The following is an 18,576-nucleotide window of genomic DNA, read 5'->3' on the forward strand; positions in this document are numbered from 1 at the left end:
TTCAAGCCAAACAAATTGTGACATGATCTGCAAGGAGGTAATTGTCCTCTATTCTAGATGTTAAACACCTCACATCTGATATTCCCAGGAACCTCAATGGTCCCATCAAAGTAAGTTTTCCTGACCATTACTGGATAATAGGTCATCACTGCACCAGATACATATTCATGCCATTTGCTAAGACAGGAGGCACCAATCACAATTTTCCCTCGGGTCAGGGCCTTTGGTGGACATGGAGGCTCCATAATACCAGGCTGGATTGTTATTGTTCTGAGAAATACAGATGGTGGTCGAGACCAGAAGATTTGATTTGAACATCTTTTAACATGATCTTGTAGACTCTTCTTTATTTGTTCTTCATTCTCAGGTTTTTTTGTTGTTTTTTTTTGCTGGACAATCTGAAATTGGTTACAGATATTGATGTTACAATTCTTTTTCCAAATTTCCATAACTTTTGCTATCGTATCAATACTGAGATTATGTTTTCATTTCTCACAGTTGCCATGAAATGAACCTTTAATCCTGTGACAGCCCTCTTAGATCATGTCATGCCAACAAGTTTAAACTTTAAGGTGAAACGTTTTTCTGTGGCTAAATTGATTTTAAAAAAGAAACAAAGCAGTGGTATGAGTGTGTGAAAGTAAAATGCATTTGTAGGGCTTTTACATGCAGATGGTGGAATTGAACTCAGGACCTTCTTGCGGTGCAGCAACAGTGCTAACCGCCATGCCACTGTGCTGCCCCAAAAGCATGTCAGCTGGTTCAGTCCTAACTACCTATATAAAGGTGTCTTATTACCAAAGTGTCACACAAGGAACATGTTTAAGGAAGCAGGTTTAACATACTCTAGATTGAATAACTCTGAGGTCAACAACTCTTAAGTTTTTGGTTCAGGAAATTCTTGTCAATAGTTGTCAATAGCTCAGGGGCTGCATCCTTCGGAGGACCTGGCCTTTGCAGTCTATGTGGGCTGGGTTCTCCAAAGACCAAGAAGGCCAGAAGTGCGAGGCTGTGAAATGGGACGGTCTAGCCTTCAGATTTGCATCACCAGCTGTCTCGGGAGAGTATAATAAACTCAGCCGTCTGCTCCTTGCTCACTAAAATACAGTGTTGGGAAGGTTACTTTTAAAACGTATTCCACTACAGATTACAGAATGCATGCCCCAAAATGTATCTTGTAACTTATTCCATTACATTACTCAATGAGAGTAACGTATTCTGAATATTTTGGGTTATTTAATATATTATCATGCTTTTTACAACTACATGAATGTACTATTGCTGTGTGATTTATTACTATTACTGAAGGCTAAGGAGCTTTGAAAGAAAAGCGTCTGGACTTCTTTAAGTTGCTTAAAGACGTTTCACCTCTCATCCGAGAAACTTCTTCAGTTCTAGGGTCAAATGGTGGAGAGTCCCAGATTTAAACCCAGTGGGAGTTTCCCCCCAAAGAGGGACAAAGGAACCCCTGATTATCCTCTACCTAATCACATGAGCCAAGGTGTTAAAAAAAAGGGGTGTGGGTCACAATCAGCCAGGGTTTCAGGTGAGCTCATTGTGAAACCTGGCCCCATCTTATCATGCGATTTTCTGAGATCAGATGGCCCAGGATGTGAGTGGGCGTTAAGGCGTCTGGGAAGGGAACTCAAAACTGGATTATAGATGGCAGACAGTTGGTGTTGTAAACCACCACCTCTGTTCAAAGATGGTCGCTCACAGTGGACATAGATGGCTTCTTTCAGTCCTCTTTCAAACCATCTGTCCTCTCTGTCCAAAATGTGAACATTGGCATCCTCGAAAGAGTGACCTTTATCCTTTAGTTGCAGATGAACTGCTGAGTCTTGTCCTGTGGAGGTGGCTCTTCTATGTTGTGCCATGCGCTTGTGAAGTGGCTGTTTGGTCTCTCCAATGTAGAGGTCTGGGCATTCCTCGCTGCACTGTACAGCATACACCACATTGTTAAGTTTGTGTTTTGGAGTTTTGTCTTTCAGGTGAACCAGTTTTTGTCTGAGTGTGTTGCTGGGTCTGAAATGCACTTGGATGTCGTACTTGGAGAAAACTCTCCTGAGTTACTATTACTGAAGGTTGCTGGGCATACCAATAGGGCTTTGGAGCGTGATGTCACAGGAGGGGGCGTGGTCACGATTTTTGGTCGAGTCGCCATCTTAGTAGGCCAAACAAAGGGCTACAACGAAAGCACACGGAAACATCAGCTATGGCTCGTACTTACTGTATTGTCGGTTGCAATGTTAGATCCCACGATCGGGAAGGGAATGAGCTGGAAAATGGGCTCTCTTTTTATCGTTTCCCCTCCTGGAAGCAACATGAGGGATCTCATGCATCTGATGTTACCAAACAAAGACGTCATGCTTGGATAGCAGCGGTGAGATCAGCTGATATCGAGTTCTCTGCCATCATTTTTTGTTGGTGTGCTCCCGACATTTTCAGTCCGGTAAGTTCATATTGCTCTTTATAGGCTTTTAGTTTTATTTTCAATGCGCTGAGGTCATAGAAAAATAGAACAAAAATAGAACTAATATGTGATGAAGCAGAACTGTGTTCCGTTTATGGAGTAGCTTATCGCTGAAAACTCCTCCAGAGTAAGTGGAATTTGCCTTTTTTGCAGATGGCTCCTTTTGCCTTTCACTGCAGACGGTGTGTTTATGTTTTCATCTAGAGCAATTTCTGGGGCAGCTCCTGAGGAGAAGTCAATGTTATGTGCAACCTCTGGCTGTATCTTGGTCATACGGTCAATGTATTCGCAGCGTGGAGGCTTAAAAACAGACAAATCTTGCACCCAGGCGTTTGTGAATTGGATGTGCGCCTCCAGGGATTTATAATTCGGAAAATGATTCGCCATGTATGCGCTGACTCCACAGACAAGGTACGCAAAGATATCGGGATAGGACAATGGGGCCTGGGTTTTCACTCCACTGCCGTATTTTATACGGGTCCACATTACCAATGCACGCTATTTTTTCCAAGAACTGTCTCTTGGCGTCTCGGCACAATCGGTCGCAATACAGCCCTTTGTCTTTTGCGCTGATTTTAAGCATGGTTCTGGCAGTCCTGCTTCCAACACCGTGTGTTTGTTTTGATTCGTGGCCCTGTAAGACAGCAGCGTGCTCCCACAATGCATTGCGGCGTGACGTCAACTCCAAAGCCCTATACCAACTAGATTTTTAAAACTTAATACAAAATGACTGATAGTAGGGTGGACGCTGGTCTTATTCGTACTGCTGCTGCTGGTAAAAACCTCTCTGCTACTTACCATGCTCACCTGCCTGCCTCCCTTCACAACTGCTTGGAATGTTGGACTCACCCAGACCTCTGCCTCTTGCCTTCCCCTGCTTCTTCTCTATGCAAACAAGGCATCATTGGACAAACAATTCACTGTGCTTCTGGACCCACCTGACTCTCTTCTCCATCTATTTCAGTGAACTTGACCTGCCACAATTTCCCCCGTCAAGTTCCCGCACCCAGCCAATCAATCAATCAATCAATCAATCAATCAATCAATCAATCAATCAATCAATCAAGGCTTTATTCGCCACATGCAGGTTGCCCTGCAGTGAAATAGGACATATAAATAAAATGAAATATACACTACAATGGGAAAGTACAAAAGGAAAAAAGAGACTGGGCTCCTGGGAGGACAGCATGAGAACAGGAAACAAAAAATCTCCTCTGCACAAAAAAGCACATAAATGTCCACAGCACAACATTATGGAACATGTGACAAGCCACAGGGTCGGGTGGGGGGTGAGGAGTAATCAGAAGCAAACACAGCAGCCATCCTGCCCAGCACTACCATTCCAGCGTGGGCTCAGACCCGCCGTGTTCACAGGAGGGAACAAGCATCGAAGGTGTTTGGAAAGGGGGGGGGATGAGTGTGTGCATATCAGTGTATATGTATGTGTGTGCGTGTCCAGAGTTCAGCTGAGACAGTGTCCTTCGCCCTGCCAGACTAAGTAAACAGTCTTCCAGCCAACCCAGGTGGCCTTGCATGGAATGGGAAGGAACAGTCTAAACACAGTCGTTATCAGGGTGTTTCTGTTTGGCTCCAGCCTTGCGACCGCAGCTGGCGCCGAAAGGGTATCCGCATGGAGTGATGGTACTTTTCACTTTAGTGCGAACAGCTCATATGAATTTCAAAGCAGTTCTAACAGTCCAACACTGGTCTCTCAATCTCCCGTTGGAGAGCTGTGCGCTTCTCCATGATGTTATCAAACTTGCATTCTGTGATGTTGTCATTCTTGTGCTCAAAGAGCCGATTCTGAGAACTCATGACCACAGTGAGCCTCCCCAAGATGTGATCCAAATTGTGCTCAGTGATGTTATTCCGAGCGAGCCCTTCCAAGATGTAATCCAGTCTGCACTCAGAGATCTTATTCTGAGTATTCACGGCAGCCGTAAGCCTCTCCAAGATCTTATCCGTGCTGCACTCAATGAGCTCATTTTGAGAAACTCACGCCTCTTCCCATCGTTTCAATCCCAGCGGGCAGCCTTGTGGGGGTTTGAACAGCCGGTTCCGCTTTCTTAATTCTTCGATAAGTCAGGGCCAAGCCCTCACAGTTCATGTTATTTTGCCACTTCCCTCTGAGCTCTGAATCTCATAGTTCAGGTTCCTAGTTCCTGCTCAGTTCATAGTCATAGCTCTGTTTACTTTGTGCTTCTCATCATTGTTAAAGTTCTTTGTTTATCAGTTCCTTAGTCTCTGGTTGAATCTGCTTTTAAGTCCATCTCTCGTCTCGGGCCACTGAACCCTGGCAATTCTTATCACAAAGATAATACGGAACATTGTCTGTAAAATTATTTACAATGAATCACCCTACAATTTACATAATAATTCTGTATGAATGACAATCTTCACATGAATTACCCATAAAACAATTTTAACATTTATTTTTAAAGTCATAGTTATTGACTGTAAAAAAAATTACTGTGAAATTCATTGTTACCCAAATAGTATACTGTCTTGTGTTCTACATTTACAATTTATTTTTCCCAGTGAAATTGCAGTAATTTACTGTAAATTATACCTTTTTTTTTTTAACAGTGTGGATGACGACACAACTGTTAACAAATTTCCAGCTTCTGATTTCTGCTGTGTTTCAGATTCTGCAGAATGCTGCCACCAGCTTCTTACACTCTTCGTCCAACCTTTTGCAAAAATCCCTCATGCTCGTGTCTGCCCGATTCCCACTGGGCTACACACAACAGACAATAATATAATTTAGTCACAGTGTTTACAGATGATCATCTTTATTAATGAACAAGTCCAGTAAACAAATATATCTTCTCACCGTGTCTTTAAAGACCTCTCCCCTGTAATAGGTCGTGGAGGCTGGATACGCCATCCCCTCATCAAGTAGCAACGCACATATTAAACAAATATGTAAGACTGCGTTCTTCCATTTGCGCAACATCTCTAAAGTTAGAAATATCCTGTCTCAGAGTGATGCTGAAAAACGAGTTCATGCATTTATTACTTCCAGGCTGGACTACTGCAATTCATTATTATCAGGATCTCCAAAAAACTCACTGAAAAGCCTTCAGCTAATCCAAAATGCTGCAGCAAGAGTCCTGACAGGGACTAGAAAGAGAGAGCAGATTTCTCCTGTTTTGGCTTCCCTTCATTGGCTTCCTGTTATATCCAGAATTGAATTCAAAATCCTGCTCCTCACATACAAGGTCTTAAATAATCAGGCCCCATCTTATCTTAATGACCTTGTAGTACCATATCACCCTATTAGAGCACTTCGCTCTCGCTCTGCAGGCCTACTTGTTGTTCCTAGAGTATTTAAAAGTAGAATGGGAGGGAGAGCCTTCAGTTTTCAGGCCCCTCTTCTGTGGAACCAGCTTCCAGTTTGGATTCGGGAGACAGACACTATCTCTACTTTTAAGATTAGGCTTAAAACTTTCCTTTTTGCTAAAGCATATAGTTAGGGCTGGACCAGGTGACCCTGAATCCTCCCTTAGTTATGCTGCAATAGACGTAGGCTGCCGGGGGATTCCCATGATGCATTGAGTTTTTCCTTTCCAGTCACCTTTCTCACTCACTATGTGTTATTAGACCTCTCTGCATTGAATCAGATCTGTTATTAACCTCTTTCTCTCTTCCACAGCATGTCTTTTATCCTGTCTTCCTTCTCTCACCCCAACCGGTCGCAGCAGATGGCCGCCCCTCCCTGAGCCTGGTTCTGCCGGAGGTTTCTTCCTGTTAAAAGGGAGTTTTTCCTTCCCACTGTCGCCAAAGTGCTTGCTCATAGGGGGTCATATGATTGTTGGGTTTTTCTCTGTATCTATGAAGCACCTTGAGGCGACTTTTGTTGTGATTTGGCGCTATATAAATAAAATTGAATTGAATTGAATTGAATTGTTAAGGTCAGCATTCCTTTGAGTTTATTAGTTCCATTCCTGAAGCAATGCCCCAGGTCCGTCTACATGCGGCTCGAACCTTGTATATGTTTTCATTTACTTTTTCTGGGGTTTTTGGCAGAAAAAACATATTTCATATTTCTAACTTGCATAATTTTGACAGGATACATTTTTATGGAGAGCAAAATATTTAAAGTTAAAGTTTATTTTATAAGTTTATAAAAGTTTATATTGTCTGTTTTTATTCATATTTATATTTAAAAAACATTGTTTTAGTGTGTTCAATAAATGTTTATCTTGTTTGGCCCGGGACCGAAAGTGTGCCTTCAGGTTTGGCCCCCTGTGCATTTGAGTTTGACACCCCTGACTTACAATGATTTGGACTCCCTTGTATCATCCTTTAATAATCAGTGTAATTCTATTTTAGACATAGTGGCACCTCTGAAAAAAAGTACTGTCCTATGTTTGAAATCTCATCCTTGGATAAATGAAAACATTCGTAATTTCAGGAGATATTGTTGCAAGCTAGAACGTTTGTGGAAGGCTTCGAAACTTGAGGTTTATAGGTTACACCTTAAAGAATCTATCCTCTTACTAAATGACATGTGGAAAATTCCAGAACAGTGTATTTTTCACACCTCATAGCTTCAAAAAAGAAAGACCCTAAATTCTTGTTTAAAACAATTAAGAGCATTGTTTTTCCTGATGCTCCTTGTGCACCAGTTCACTCAACGTCTGAATGCAATGAGTTTATGAACTGTTTCACAGATAAGGTCACTGCCATCAGGTCTAATATCTCTCCATCATCTTCTCAATACCAAACTTTCAACTTGCTCTCCTCTGATACTTGGTCCTTTTTTACTCCTGTTACATTACAAGACATCAGAGTTCTGCTTTGTCATATAAAACAGACTTCAAGCCCCCTTGATGTCCTTCCATCTTCACTTTTCACTAGTGTGTTTGATTCCATTGGCCCCTGTATTGTGGAAATGATAAATACTTCTCTTCATACTGGCTCAGTTCCCAGTTTCTTTATACAAGCTGTTGTTGAGCCAATATTAAAGAAACCTTACCTAGACCCATCTCTTCCTAACAGTTATAGGCCAATATCCAAGGTTCAAGGTTTCAAGGTTCAAGATTCTTTATTTGTCACATGCATAGTTATACAAGTATAACACACAGTGAAATGCAACCTGACACGCTCCTCGACATGTGCAAAAATAGGGGGGGGTAGAGGAAGAACATTATATATATATAGTATATACATTTTAGTAGTATATACATATTTAAAATGAAATGAATTTGAAATGTACATTGTGCCTGGGTTTAGAGTGTCTGGAAGAGAGTCCTGTCTCAGTCAATTATAGATGATGTGAGAGGGCGGGTGTGTGTGTGTGTTTAGGGCCCGGATGGCTTGGGGATAGAAGCTCCTCTTGAGTCTCTCTGTCCTTGCCCGGATGATGCGGAACCTTCTACCAGATTGCAGAAGTTGGAACAGTTTGTTGCCAGGATGGGACGGGTCCTTCAGTATCTGCGCTGCTCTAGTCCGGCATCTCCTGGTGTAGGTGTCCTGAAGCGGGGGGAGAGCAATCCTGCAGCAGCGTTCTGCTGTACGGATCACTCTCTGGAGAGCTTTTTGGTCCTTCACACAGCTGTTCCCAAACCACGATGTCATGTTCTGTGTGAGGATGCTCTCCACAGCGCCTGTATAGAAAATCCTGAGGATCTGTGGAGAGACCCTGAATCCAAATTGCCTTTTATATCGAAGATTTTAGAAAAAAGTAGTAGTAGAACAACTTAACTATTTCCTGCATAAAAATGCTGTTATGGACACTTTCCAGTCTGGTTTTCGTAAATTGCATTCCACTGAAACAGCCTTACTTAGAGTATCTAGTGATATCTTGATGGCAGCAGACTCTGGAGAGTACACTGTGTTGGTCCTGTTGGATCTCAGCTCTGCTTTTGATACTGTGGATCACAGTATCATGATAAACAGACTCAAGAACTTGTTTGGGATTACTGGTGTTGTTTTAAAATGGTTTATGTCATATTTTTCTGAGAGATCTTTTACTGTTTGCATGAATCATGTCACATCAGAATCAACAGTTTTGCCGTGTGGGGTACCTCAGGGATCTGTCCTGGGTCCAATTCTCTTTCTACTTTATGTATTCCCCCTAGGCCAAATTATTAAGCGCTATAAAAATATCTCCTATCATCTCTATGCTGACGACATCCAACTATACTGTTCCTTCAAAATTTCTGAGTTTTATAAATTGTCTAATTTAAGTAATTGCATGACAGAAATCAACAAATGGTTAAATGACAATTTCCTCCAACTAAACTCTGATAAAACAGAAACTCTAATTATTGCTCCAGATCACATAGTCTTAGAAATTAGGCAGCATATCAGCTTCTTAGACCCTTATGTAAAATCGAGCCTTAGAAACCTCGGTGTCATATTTGACAGCTCGATGTCGCTCGAGCAGCATTCTAAGCAGCTGGTCTGAAACTGTTTTTATCATTTACGGAATATTTCTAAACTCAGACTAATGGTATCAAAGCTTGAACTTGAGATGATTATTCATGCTTTTATTTCCTCTCGTTTAGATTACTGCAACGGTCTGTTTACTTGTTTTAACAAATCAACCTTAAATCATCTTCAGACAGTGCAGAATGCTGCAACACGACTCTTAACAGGCACCAAGAGAAGATCTCATATCACTCCAGTTTTGGCCTCCCTTCAGTAATTGCCTGTAAGTTTTAGGTTTCGTTTAAAAATTTTAGTTCTAAGCTTTAGGGCCCTACATGGTCGAGCTCCTCAATATTTATCTGACCTGCTGAAACCACATTCATCTTCTCGGGCATTAAGGTCATTAGATCAGAGACTGCTGGTGGTACCGCACACTCATTTTAAAACTTGTGGTGATCGGGCCTTTCAGCGGCACCACGGTTGTGGAATTCTCTCCCACTGTCTCTACGCTGCACGGACTCCATTGATTCTTTTAAAAAACAGCTGAAGACATTTTTATTTAGAAAAGCATTTGATTAATTTCCTCTTATGCTGTTTTTATAGTTTTATTGTTTTACATTGTTTTATTTGCTGTTATATTGTTTTATATTTCCATTTCCTGTGTTGTAAAGCACTTTGTGATTATTTTATCTGTGAAAAGCGCTATATAAATAAATTTTACTTACTTACTTAATGATAAAAATTTTATTTGTGAAGAAGTTCATGAAGTCATTACTAGTTAACGTTAAAGGGATGGTTAGCTCAATAGAGCTACAGTGCTGAAGAGAAACCTGGGGTTGTTCTTATTTTCTTCAATCAGTGATGAATAGTAAGATGTTCTGGCTTTGCGGAGGGCTTTCTTATAAAGCAGCAAACTATTTCTTCAGGCTAAATGATGATCCTCTAAATTTGTGACTCGGTGTTTCCTCTCCAGCTTACGAGTTATCTGCTTTAGGCTACATGTTTGAGAATTATACCACGGAGTCAGGTACTTCTGATTTGAGACCTTAGTTTTTACAGGAGCTACAGTATCCAGAGTCGCACGTAGTGAGGAGGTGAAATTATTAACAAGATAATCGACCTCTGTTGGAGTGGCGTTCAGGTAGCTGCTCTGCTCTATGTTGGTACAGGGCATTGAAGATGATAACAGTGGGTGGATTATATTCTTAAACTTAGTTACAGTGCTTTCAGAAAGACATCTACTGTGATAAAGTCTACTCTCCACCGCTGTATAATCAATTATTGTAAATGTAAATGTTATCAGGAAATGATCAGACAGGAGAGGGTTTTCAGGAAACACTGTTAAATGTTCAGTTTCTATGCTATATGTTAAAACAAGATCTAGAGTGTGATTAAAGTGGTGGGTGGGTTCTTTTACATTTTGAGAGAAGCCAATTGAGTCTAATAACAGATTAAATGCCATTTTGAGGCTGTCATTTTTAGCATCTACATGGATGTTAAAATCACCCACAATAATTATTTTATCTGAGCTCAGAACTAAATCAGATAAAAAGTCTGAGAAATTAGAGAGAACCGAGAACCATATTAACCATGCTTGACAATGCCTTTTCAAATTGTTAATATACATTAGATTGATGTTGTATTCTTACATTATTTATAAAAATGAGATTAGGCAGGACTGTTCTACCTTCTCTCCTTGTAAGAAAAAATGAACACCAGCTTGGAAAGAAAGACACCCTGACTTCTTAAGGTTTCTTAATGTTTTACCTAAAAACTCCAGACGCCTTTCTTTCCAAAATCCATAGACAAAAAGAATTATAGTGAGTTTTATGTGGGGCTGAACTAAAAGAATAACTTTTGACTGGGCACTGGCTGGACAAAGAAATCAAACTGAAAAAGATGTGGGACAGGTTCAACTGATCAAGAGGAGAAATCTAAATTAACACTAACTATACTAACAAGTGAAGGGAGTGTGCTGAGCAGATAGAAGAAATACTTAGAGGAGCTGATGAATGTAAAATATGAATGAGAGACAGGATACTGTGTATATTGGGTATAAACCATTATAAGTGTTTAATTCCTCCCACCAATGCTGTCTGATAATAGTTCATATTCTCACCAACACACAATCCCAAATTTTCCTAGATGAAGTTAAATTGTTTTAATAGACTGCATCATATGATACGATGATACAAACACGATAAACACACCTTTTTTAGTCTTTTGTATACTTCATGCTAACATGCTGAAATTTATTGTAATTATCACTTTCAGAAAATATAGCTAGCACATTACACGTAGCTGGAGAATAAACAGTTTGAGTGTGCTAATGTGTGTGTCTGTGATTACAGCAAATCAACACTCTTTTATTAATCAGATTCATATCAAAGTAGATCTTCACCTTATGCAGAAGATTTCATGATATCTCACTCTGATTCTGGGGTGTAAAATTCACCTGTCCATTTCTTAAACTGAATTGTTCGTAACATACTCATAAGATCCTTACGAACCTCTTCCTTAGCTCTCTGCCTTTTTTCAGCTGAGTGTTCGTGCACATGTGTTTTATTTTTAACTTCGTCCTCATTTGTAAGCAAGTTGCTCAGGCTCTCGGGTTCAGCACAGTTACCATAATCCCACTCTTTTGTTTCTTTTGTGTTCAAGCCAAACAACTTATGACATGATCTGCAAGGAGGTAATTGTCCTCCATTCTTGATGTTAAATGCCTCACATCTGATATTCCCAGGAACCTGAATGGTCCCATCAAAGTAAGTTTTCCTGACCATTACTGGATAATAGGTCATCACTGCACCAGATACATATTCATGCCATTTGCTAAGACAGGAGGCACCAATCACAATTTTCCCTGGGTTAGAGCCTTTGGTGGACATGGAGACTCCGTAGTACCTGGCTGAACTGTTATTGTTCTGAGAGATACAGATGGTGGATGAGACCAGAAGATTTGATTCCAAGCTGTTAACAAGATCTTGTAGACTGTTCTTTATTTGTTCTTCATTCTCAGGATTTTTCTGCAGGACGACCTGGAAATGGTTACAGATATTGATGTTACAATTCTTTTTCCAAATTTCCATAACTATTACTATCATATCAATACTTAGAATATGTTTTTTACCAGTTATCATGAAATGAAACTCTGTGACAGCCCTGTTGGATCATGACATGCCCACAAGTTTAAACTTTATGCTGAAATATTTTGCTGTGTCTAAGCTGATTTTAAAAAGAAACAAAGCAGTGATATGAGTGCGTGAGAGAAAATGCACTGGATGGATTTGTGGGCAATGTAAATTCAGAAATTACACAGGGAACAGTATCGTACACATGGAGAGTCATGACTAGGGCTGGGTATCGTCACTGATTTCTAGAATTGATTCAATTCCGATTCACAAGGTCCCGAATCGATTCGATCCACGATTCGATTTAATTTGATTCGATTCGATTTAAATCTGGGAAATTTTGACAGTCAGAAATATTATAATTCAGATCAGCACATTTACATATTTTTGTATCAATAAAAAGGAAGCTGACACACGCAAGACTTTATCACAGGTGTAAGCGTCACAGCAGATGCCTTTGTGTCAAAGTAGCTGAGGATAAAACACAGAAAAACATGAAGGTGATTTTCCTGGCCTGGGATTTTATAAAAATATTCTGCAGTACATCAAAAACGAAAGAAAACCATTAATCAACATATGAACATTACCTCTGAAGTTACAGCGGTTTTATTAGAGACACGGTTAAGCGTTTTGCATTTTGAATAATTTTAAAAAGTTTAAATTTGTTCAGTATTGAACAGCAGAAATTAGGTTTTCTTTTCGGAAGAATGTAAAAGGGAAAAAAACAGCGGCTGACAGCGCTGTAAACAACAGTAGACTTGTGCGTAACAAGCAAGCGAATAATGAAGAAAGGGAAACCGTTCTTGAAGTACAGAGAGAGAGAGGGGGGGGGGGGGGGGGAGAGAGAGCTGTGCATCGCGGTGGAAGCAAAACAGTAAAAGTCAGAGTGAATTCATGACGATGTTTATGTGAAGCGTTTGGATCTTCTTTTGCTGCTGGTTCGGTCAATATTGTTTGGAGAGAGATCAAACTAACAGCTTTAGAATCGGCTCATAAAGGGCGTGAACACAAAGCGCCGACCCGCCAACAGATCAGAATCAGCAGCTGTCGGCTTTCAGCCCCGACCGTGAGAAAGGCGACATCTAACTGATTCTGATCCGCGGGTCGCGCTGTGTGTTTAAGTCTATGTGCAGAATGTGTACCTGCTCTCATTTACTGTCTTAACTGTTTGGTGGTTCTTGAAATTTTGTGAGATGTCACCAGAGATTCTGGCATTTCGGGCAAAATAAATTTATATTAAAAAAATCGATTCAGGATTTTAATGAATCGATTTTACGTTATCCAAGCCAGAATCGATTTTAATTGATGAATCGATTATAAAAACCCACCCCTAGTCATGACACTAGCTGATGTCTCAGTTAGATCAAATTAAAGTCAGCTGGTTCAGTCCCACCTGCCTATAAAAAGGTTTCTTATTACCAGATTGTCACACAAGACCAGTGTTGGGACTAACGCGTTATAGTAACTACATTATTATTGTGGTAACGAGCACGGTAACTAGTTATTATGCCAAAATCAGGACCGCGTTAATCATTACTAGGATTAAGATAGGGCTATCGGCTATCCACAGATTCAGTAACATTAGCAAGTGGTGGAGGCCAGCAGGTGGGTGAGGAAAGGGGACGCAGGAGGAGCAGAGACCCGAGGCGGCCGCCGGTCCGAGTGCCAGGTGAACTGAACTTCAGGTAAGAAGTTATGACCTGCAGTCTATCTGGGTCAGATATGAACCAAGTTTAGGTTGAGTTTATTTTCGTTATGCTGACTTTTTCGTACTGCGTGCTAGCTAGCATGACAGAGTTTCTATACAGCTGCGTGGGTGCTATGATGTTACTGATGTTGAACTTTATTTTGTTCATAAGGTTAATTATTAGTTTCCAACCGTCCCATAAAAAATGGAATCGTCTCGTATTCAGAGAAAATATTATGTGTTTCGTATTGAGGTGAAAAGGAACACAGTTTGTCCCGTACTTCAGCTAGAATGAAAAACGACACAAAGCTGAAGTTATTCTGTGTCTTTGCTGCACAGCTGCCTCTTCTTCTCTTCTTCTCTCCCCTCTCTCTCCTGTTTCTACTTCAATCATGAAACTGATCAATGATCAGCTGATCGGCTCTCTTGTTTGTTTATCGCCCACTTTGTGCCAGAAAGAGGAAACCAGCGGATGTTGTGCTAAACAACAGCAGCATGTTTAAACTTGATCAGCTGTTGTTAGAATTTATTTGATATTCATTTCTAGTATCAGCTGATGTTTGCTGGAGCCACAGCTGTAAAAGCTGCTGGTCATGATATCAGTTTGAATATGTGGTGAGAGGGAAACATGAAGATGAAACCAGGAGATGTCCTTACTGAATCATCAGAGCTGAACAGGTGATGGGGAAACAGGTTTACCTTTTAGGTGACATGAATGAGTTGAAGGGAAGTTATGGACTGTTTCTGAGAGACAAATAACACCAGGATCCTTTTCTAAGTAGCTGACAGCTGGTAACTGTGCAGGGGCGGATCTAGCAAAGTTTTGCCAGGGGGGCCAGGTAGGGCATTAACAGGGAGAGGGGGGCACAAAGAAATACTTTTCTTTCTTATTCTCATTTAAAAGCTTTTAAAAAATAATTATCTGAATCTTACAACAAACAATTGATAGATTGATACATATATAACATGAAAACAGTGTGCATCGCTGTCACAACAGCATTTGTTTTCATTCAAAGGCTTTATGATTTTTCCTATAATGGTGGGCCGGTCTCTAGTCAAAACGCCCGGGCTTATTTTTTGTCCCAGTCCAGCCCTGTATGCAGCTCATCTGCAGTCTGGTGTTACCTACATCTTCCTATTCGGAAGGCAGAATTTCCGAGTTCTGAGTACAATCAAAGCACCACGACTGCAGTTTTTGTGTTGGATGTAAAAAGCGCACATGACGCTGTGATGTAGGCTAAAATCATGACGGCGGTCAACGACGGTCCAGGCATGGGATTTCTCTCGTGGAAATATGCACATTATTTTTTTCCTTTCTACCAATAGAAAGGAAAAAATAATGTGGCCTTGTCTAACCCCCACAAAGACAAGGCCACATTCCTGTCCTGCCAGAAGAGAAGAGAAACTTCAGAGTCTTCATGCAGTTCAACCACACCTGTCATATTCCGTATGACAGGGGTCTCAAACTCCAGTCCTCAAGAGCCAGTGTCATGAAACTTTTCCATGTGTCCCTGGTGCAACACCTGAATACAATTAGTAGGTCATTAGCAAGAGTATAGAACTTGACTGCATGCTGAGGTGGCAACCCCTAACCCCACTCAAGTAAATTTAAGTAAATGTATGTATTTGGAAACATGTACTTCTAAAATAGTTTTATTGCACCATGTTCATTCACTCATGAGCTGCTGTAACATGAATCAAATGGCTGAATTGCCACCTCAGCATGCAGTCAAGTTCTTTAGTCTTGCTAATGACCTACTAGGTGTGTTGCAACAGGGACACATGGAAAAGTTGCAGGACAGCGGCCCTCGAGGACTGGAGTTTGAGACCCCTGCAGTATGGTGTTCATGCAGTTTTCTACCCCACAGTTACAGCATGTCTGACTGCCTGTTCAGCATATGCAAAAATATATGATGAGTTTAAGCATGTGATGACAAAGGTCTTCCATTATGGTGTTTGTCATCACATGTCACAGACATCTGGATGATCATTTGGAATAAACTAAAAACTAAAAACTTGTTACTTCATCTTTTACCTTTATTATTATTATTTTTCTTATTTTACATTTTACATTGTTAGGCATTAGGTTTATTTATAGTAGTCCTTTCCAACTTCTTTCCCTCTTCCATGTTACTGTGTCAGCTTCTCAGCATCTATTTGGGTTTGGAAGTGGAACAGAAAGTAAGGAAATCCAAAGTGCCATTAAAACCAGGAGAGGTTCTTATATTTCAGAAGAAGGGATTAATTCAAAAGAAATGACCTCAATGCCATATTTTATTCAGGAACCCTGGAGAGCACTTTGCAAAATAACACATTCTTATAATTTCACCCTCAGATGAGCCAAGCTACAACTGTCAGGGAAGGTGATGTAGGTACAGAGCATGTGAGAGTGGTTAAGTTAATGTCTCTTGTCTAGATGAAGGCTCAAGAGAGATCAATGGCAAGGCGTAGAGATTCAGTATCTTCAGTCTTCAGTGGACACTCCATTTCTGGCACAAAACACCTGTAAAAGATGGTCGATTTAGGAGGTGACCCGACAACTTCAGCCTGTCAAACATAGCAATGGAGCAGTATGTTTAAAAAAAAAAAAACCTAATTAAGCATGCAATCAGTACCCTAAGAATTATTATGGCAGTTAAACACAGTGATAGTCACATAACACTTCAAACAGAGGTGATCCAGTAATGCTGCACTAATGAATTAGACTAACTATTCACTTTAGCTAAAGTTATTAAGTTAGCTAAAGAGTTGGGATGCTGTGTAAGACATAAATAAAGCTAAAATACAAAGGTTTGGACACCGTTTTGCATGTTTCCCTACTGTAGGGGTCTCTGCAAGCATACAGAGGGGGTACTCTGAGAGGGTACAAGATGACAACTTTGGAATTCTACTAGAAACAGTCGATCATATTTGTTTGTCAAAGCTGAATTCAGGGCAAACTACACTAAATTAGCGTTTTTAGCTAACAGCTACAATAAGCATAAAAGTTACTGTACGGCTATCATTTGTTAACGTGACGCTTGTTCTTATACATGTAATACATTTATTACCAACCTGAGAGTTTATCCGCTGGTCATTCGACATGACCAATGACTTCTGAAGTCAGCTCAAGACGCTGTAGATTCCCGTCAGTAACACTTTCGGTCCGCTAGTAAAACGTAGTTCTATTAATCTGCGCTTGAACCGGAACCGGATGTAAGTCCCAAAAAAAAAGAATTTTGGAACTGAAATTGAATTCTAGAACTGAAACTGAATGGTGAGAAGTGAATCTGAAATTATTCGAGAGCTAAATTTTCAAAGGATAAAATACGGTTTCAACGCAAATTAATTCATTTTCAAAATATAAAATTCAATTTCAATTTAGTGATGATCATTTTCAAACCAATAAATTGAATTTCAAATTAGGATAATTCATATTCAGTTTTTAAAAGCATTTATTCAAGTTACAATTCAGATTCAATCTGAGCAATTCAAATTCAAATTTAACTTATTCAAATTCAGTTTCTAATGGCACAGATTTCTGCCCATATCACCTTCTGTTTGGCACTGAACCATAATGTACAGAAGGTGCTTTAGTTTTTCTTTGGATTTGATATTAATTTATACATGAAGTTTGAGTGAAAATGAATCATTACTGAATGAAAGTAGCAGTCATATTTTCTTACCATGTCAAGCACACAGGAGAATGGACTCCGCCTGGGCAGATGAGTGGAATAGAGTTCAAAAGGCCTTCGATAGTCTTGCCTTAAGTTTTGAAAGATCTCCGTATCAGGGGTGATGTCTTCAGGAGAAACTGATGTTTGCATGATATTTCCCAGAAAGAAGATGCTGTGAAGCATCTGTTTGCACAAAAATATATCATTTTCCATGCTGTATAAAAATAGTGTGTTCAAAACACGCTGACAGTACCATTCATTATGTCCCCATCAGATAAAGTACCTCATCAATCAATGTTGTAGTGTCTTGTTGAATCGTGGTCTTCAGTTTCAGCATTTCCTCAATCATTATCAAACAGTTTTTCTTAAAATTATATGCTTCAGTGTCTTCACATTCTCTTTTAAAATGATGAACAACAGTTAATTTTTTTAGAGTTAAATAAAAAAGTATAATGCTCTGATAAACTTTTAAGACCAGTTAATAGATACCTGCTGTCTTCCATAGCAGTCTAAAGCAATAAGGAAGAAAACAACACATTACCAAATTAAACATTTCAGTGATAACCCAAAAAGATATTGAAGATATTTGTTTTAAAAAATAAAATAAAATTGAAAACTGCATAAAAGCAGAAACTCACCATTGCAAGTGCACAGTAAATGAAACTGGAAATGTAGCTCTCCCACTTAAGTCAAACTATTCCTGCCTACATACTTTGACGTGACACGTCACATTACATAGTTGCTCTGGGTGCATTCTTGTGCAACATGTAGCAGGATAAACAAATGAATGCACACACAAATGTGCCAGTTGCTAAGCAGAGGAATTACTTTTGTTTTGTGAATAGAGCTTGAATGAATTACCATTTAAGGGCTCTGATCTTGCACAACAGAAGATTTGCATTTCAATTAAAAATTGTAATGCAGTGACAAAGTTTTTAAATAAGTTGACTTCAGCATTTGCCCACTATGGCAGTCTGAAACAATGAAAAACTAGATGATGCAATTGCTGAAAAAATTGTGGTGGGATTGTCTGTTGATCGCTGTTTGGAGGTAAACAGAATGGTTATAAAAGCTGAAGGGATGTTACAGCACTAACGGCAGTGATAACTGCAAAAAGTTCAAAAAATGTAATTAAAGTCTTTCATCTTATTTTTTATTTATTTATTTATTTATTTTTTTGCCTGTCCCGTTTGGCTCTTTTGCCATCAGAATTGTTGTCTAAAGGCAAAGAAAGATGCCCAACGGATTTAC

General features: G+C 39.8%; 1 protein-coding gene and 1 long non-coding RNA gene across 2 annotated transcripts; one reads left to right on the plus strand and one right to left on the minus strand.

Moving 5' to 3' along the window:
- Positions 1–4,474: 4,474 nt before the first annotated feature.
- On the plus strand, positions 4,475–16,038 carry LOC120744658. The gene is made up of 3 exons (XR_005698427.1): positions 4,475–4,485; positions 10,249–10,250; positions 15,768–16,038. It is a non-coding gene; the product is annotated as an uncharacterized LOC120744658 (long non-coding RNA).
- Positions 11,253–17,681, minus strand: LOC120744657. Its single transcript, XM_040049166.1, has 2 exons — positions 17,335–17,681; positions 11,253–11,889 (listed from the first exon to the last, which is right to left on the minus strand). Exons 1-2 carry the CDS (start codon positions 17,536–17,538, stop codon positions 11,278–11,280), a joined length of 816 nt encoding a protein of 271 aa, XP_039905100.1. The 5' UTR covers positions 17,539–17,681; the 3' UTR covers positions 11,253–11,277.
- Between the last annotated feature and the right edge of the window lie 895 nt (positions 17,682–18,576).

This window comes from Simochromis diagramma, unplaced genomic scaffold (genome assembly GCF_900408965.1).
Source record: "Simochromis diagramma unplaced genomic scaffold, fSimDia1.1 OVJJ01000426.1, whole genome shotgun sequence".
Lineage (NCBI taxonomy): Eukaryota > Metazoa > Chordata > Actinopteri > Cichliformes > Cichlidae > Simochromis > Simochromis diagramma.

Coding starts and splice junctions, on each gene's coding strand:
- LOC120744657 (XM_040049166.1), bottom strand. CDS start 17,538: ATGGAAAATGATATATTTTTGTGCAAACAGATGCTTCACAGCATCTTC. Junction 11,890..17,334: donor TCTCCTGTGTGCTTGACATG/GTAAGAAAATAT, acceptor AACCATTTCCAG/GTCGTCCTGCAGAAAAATCC.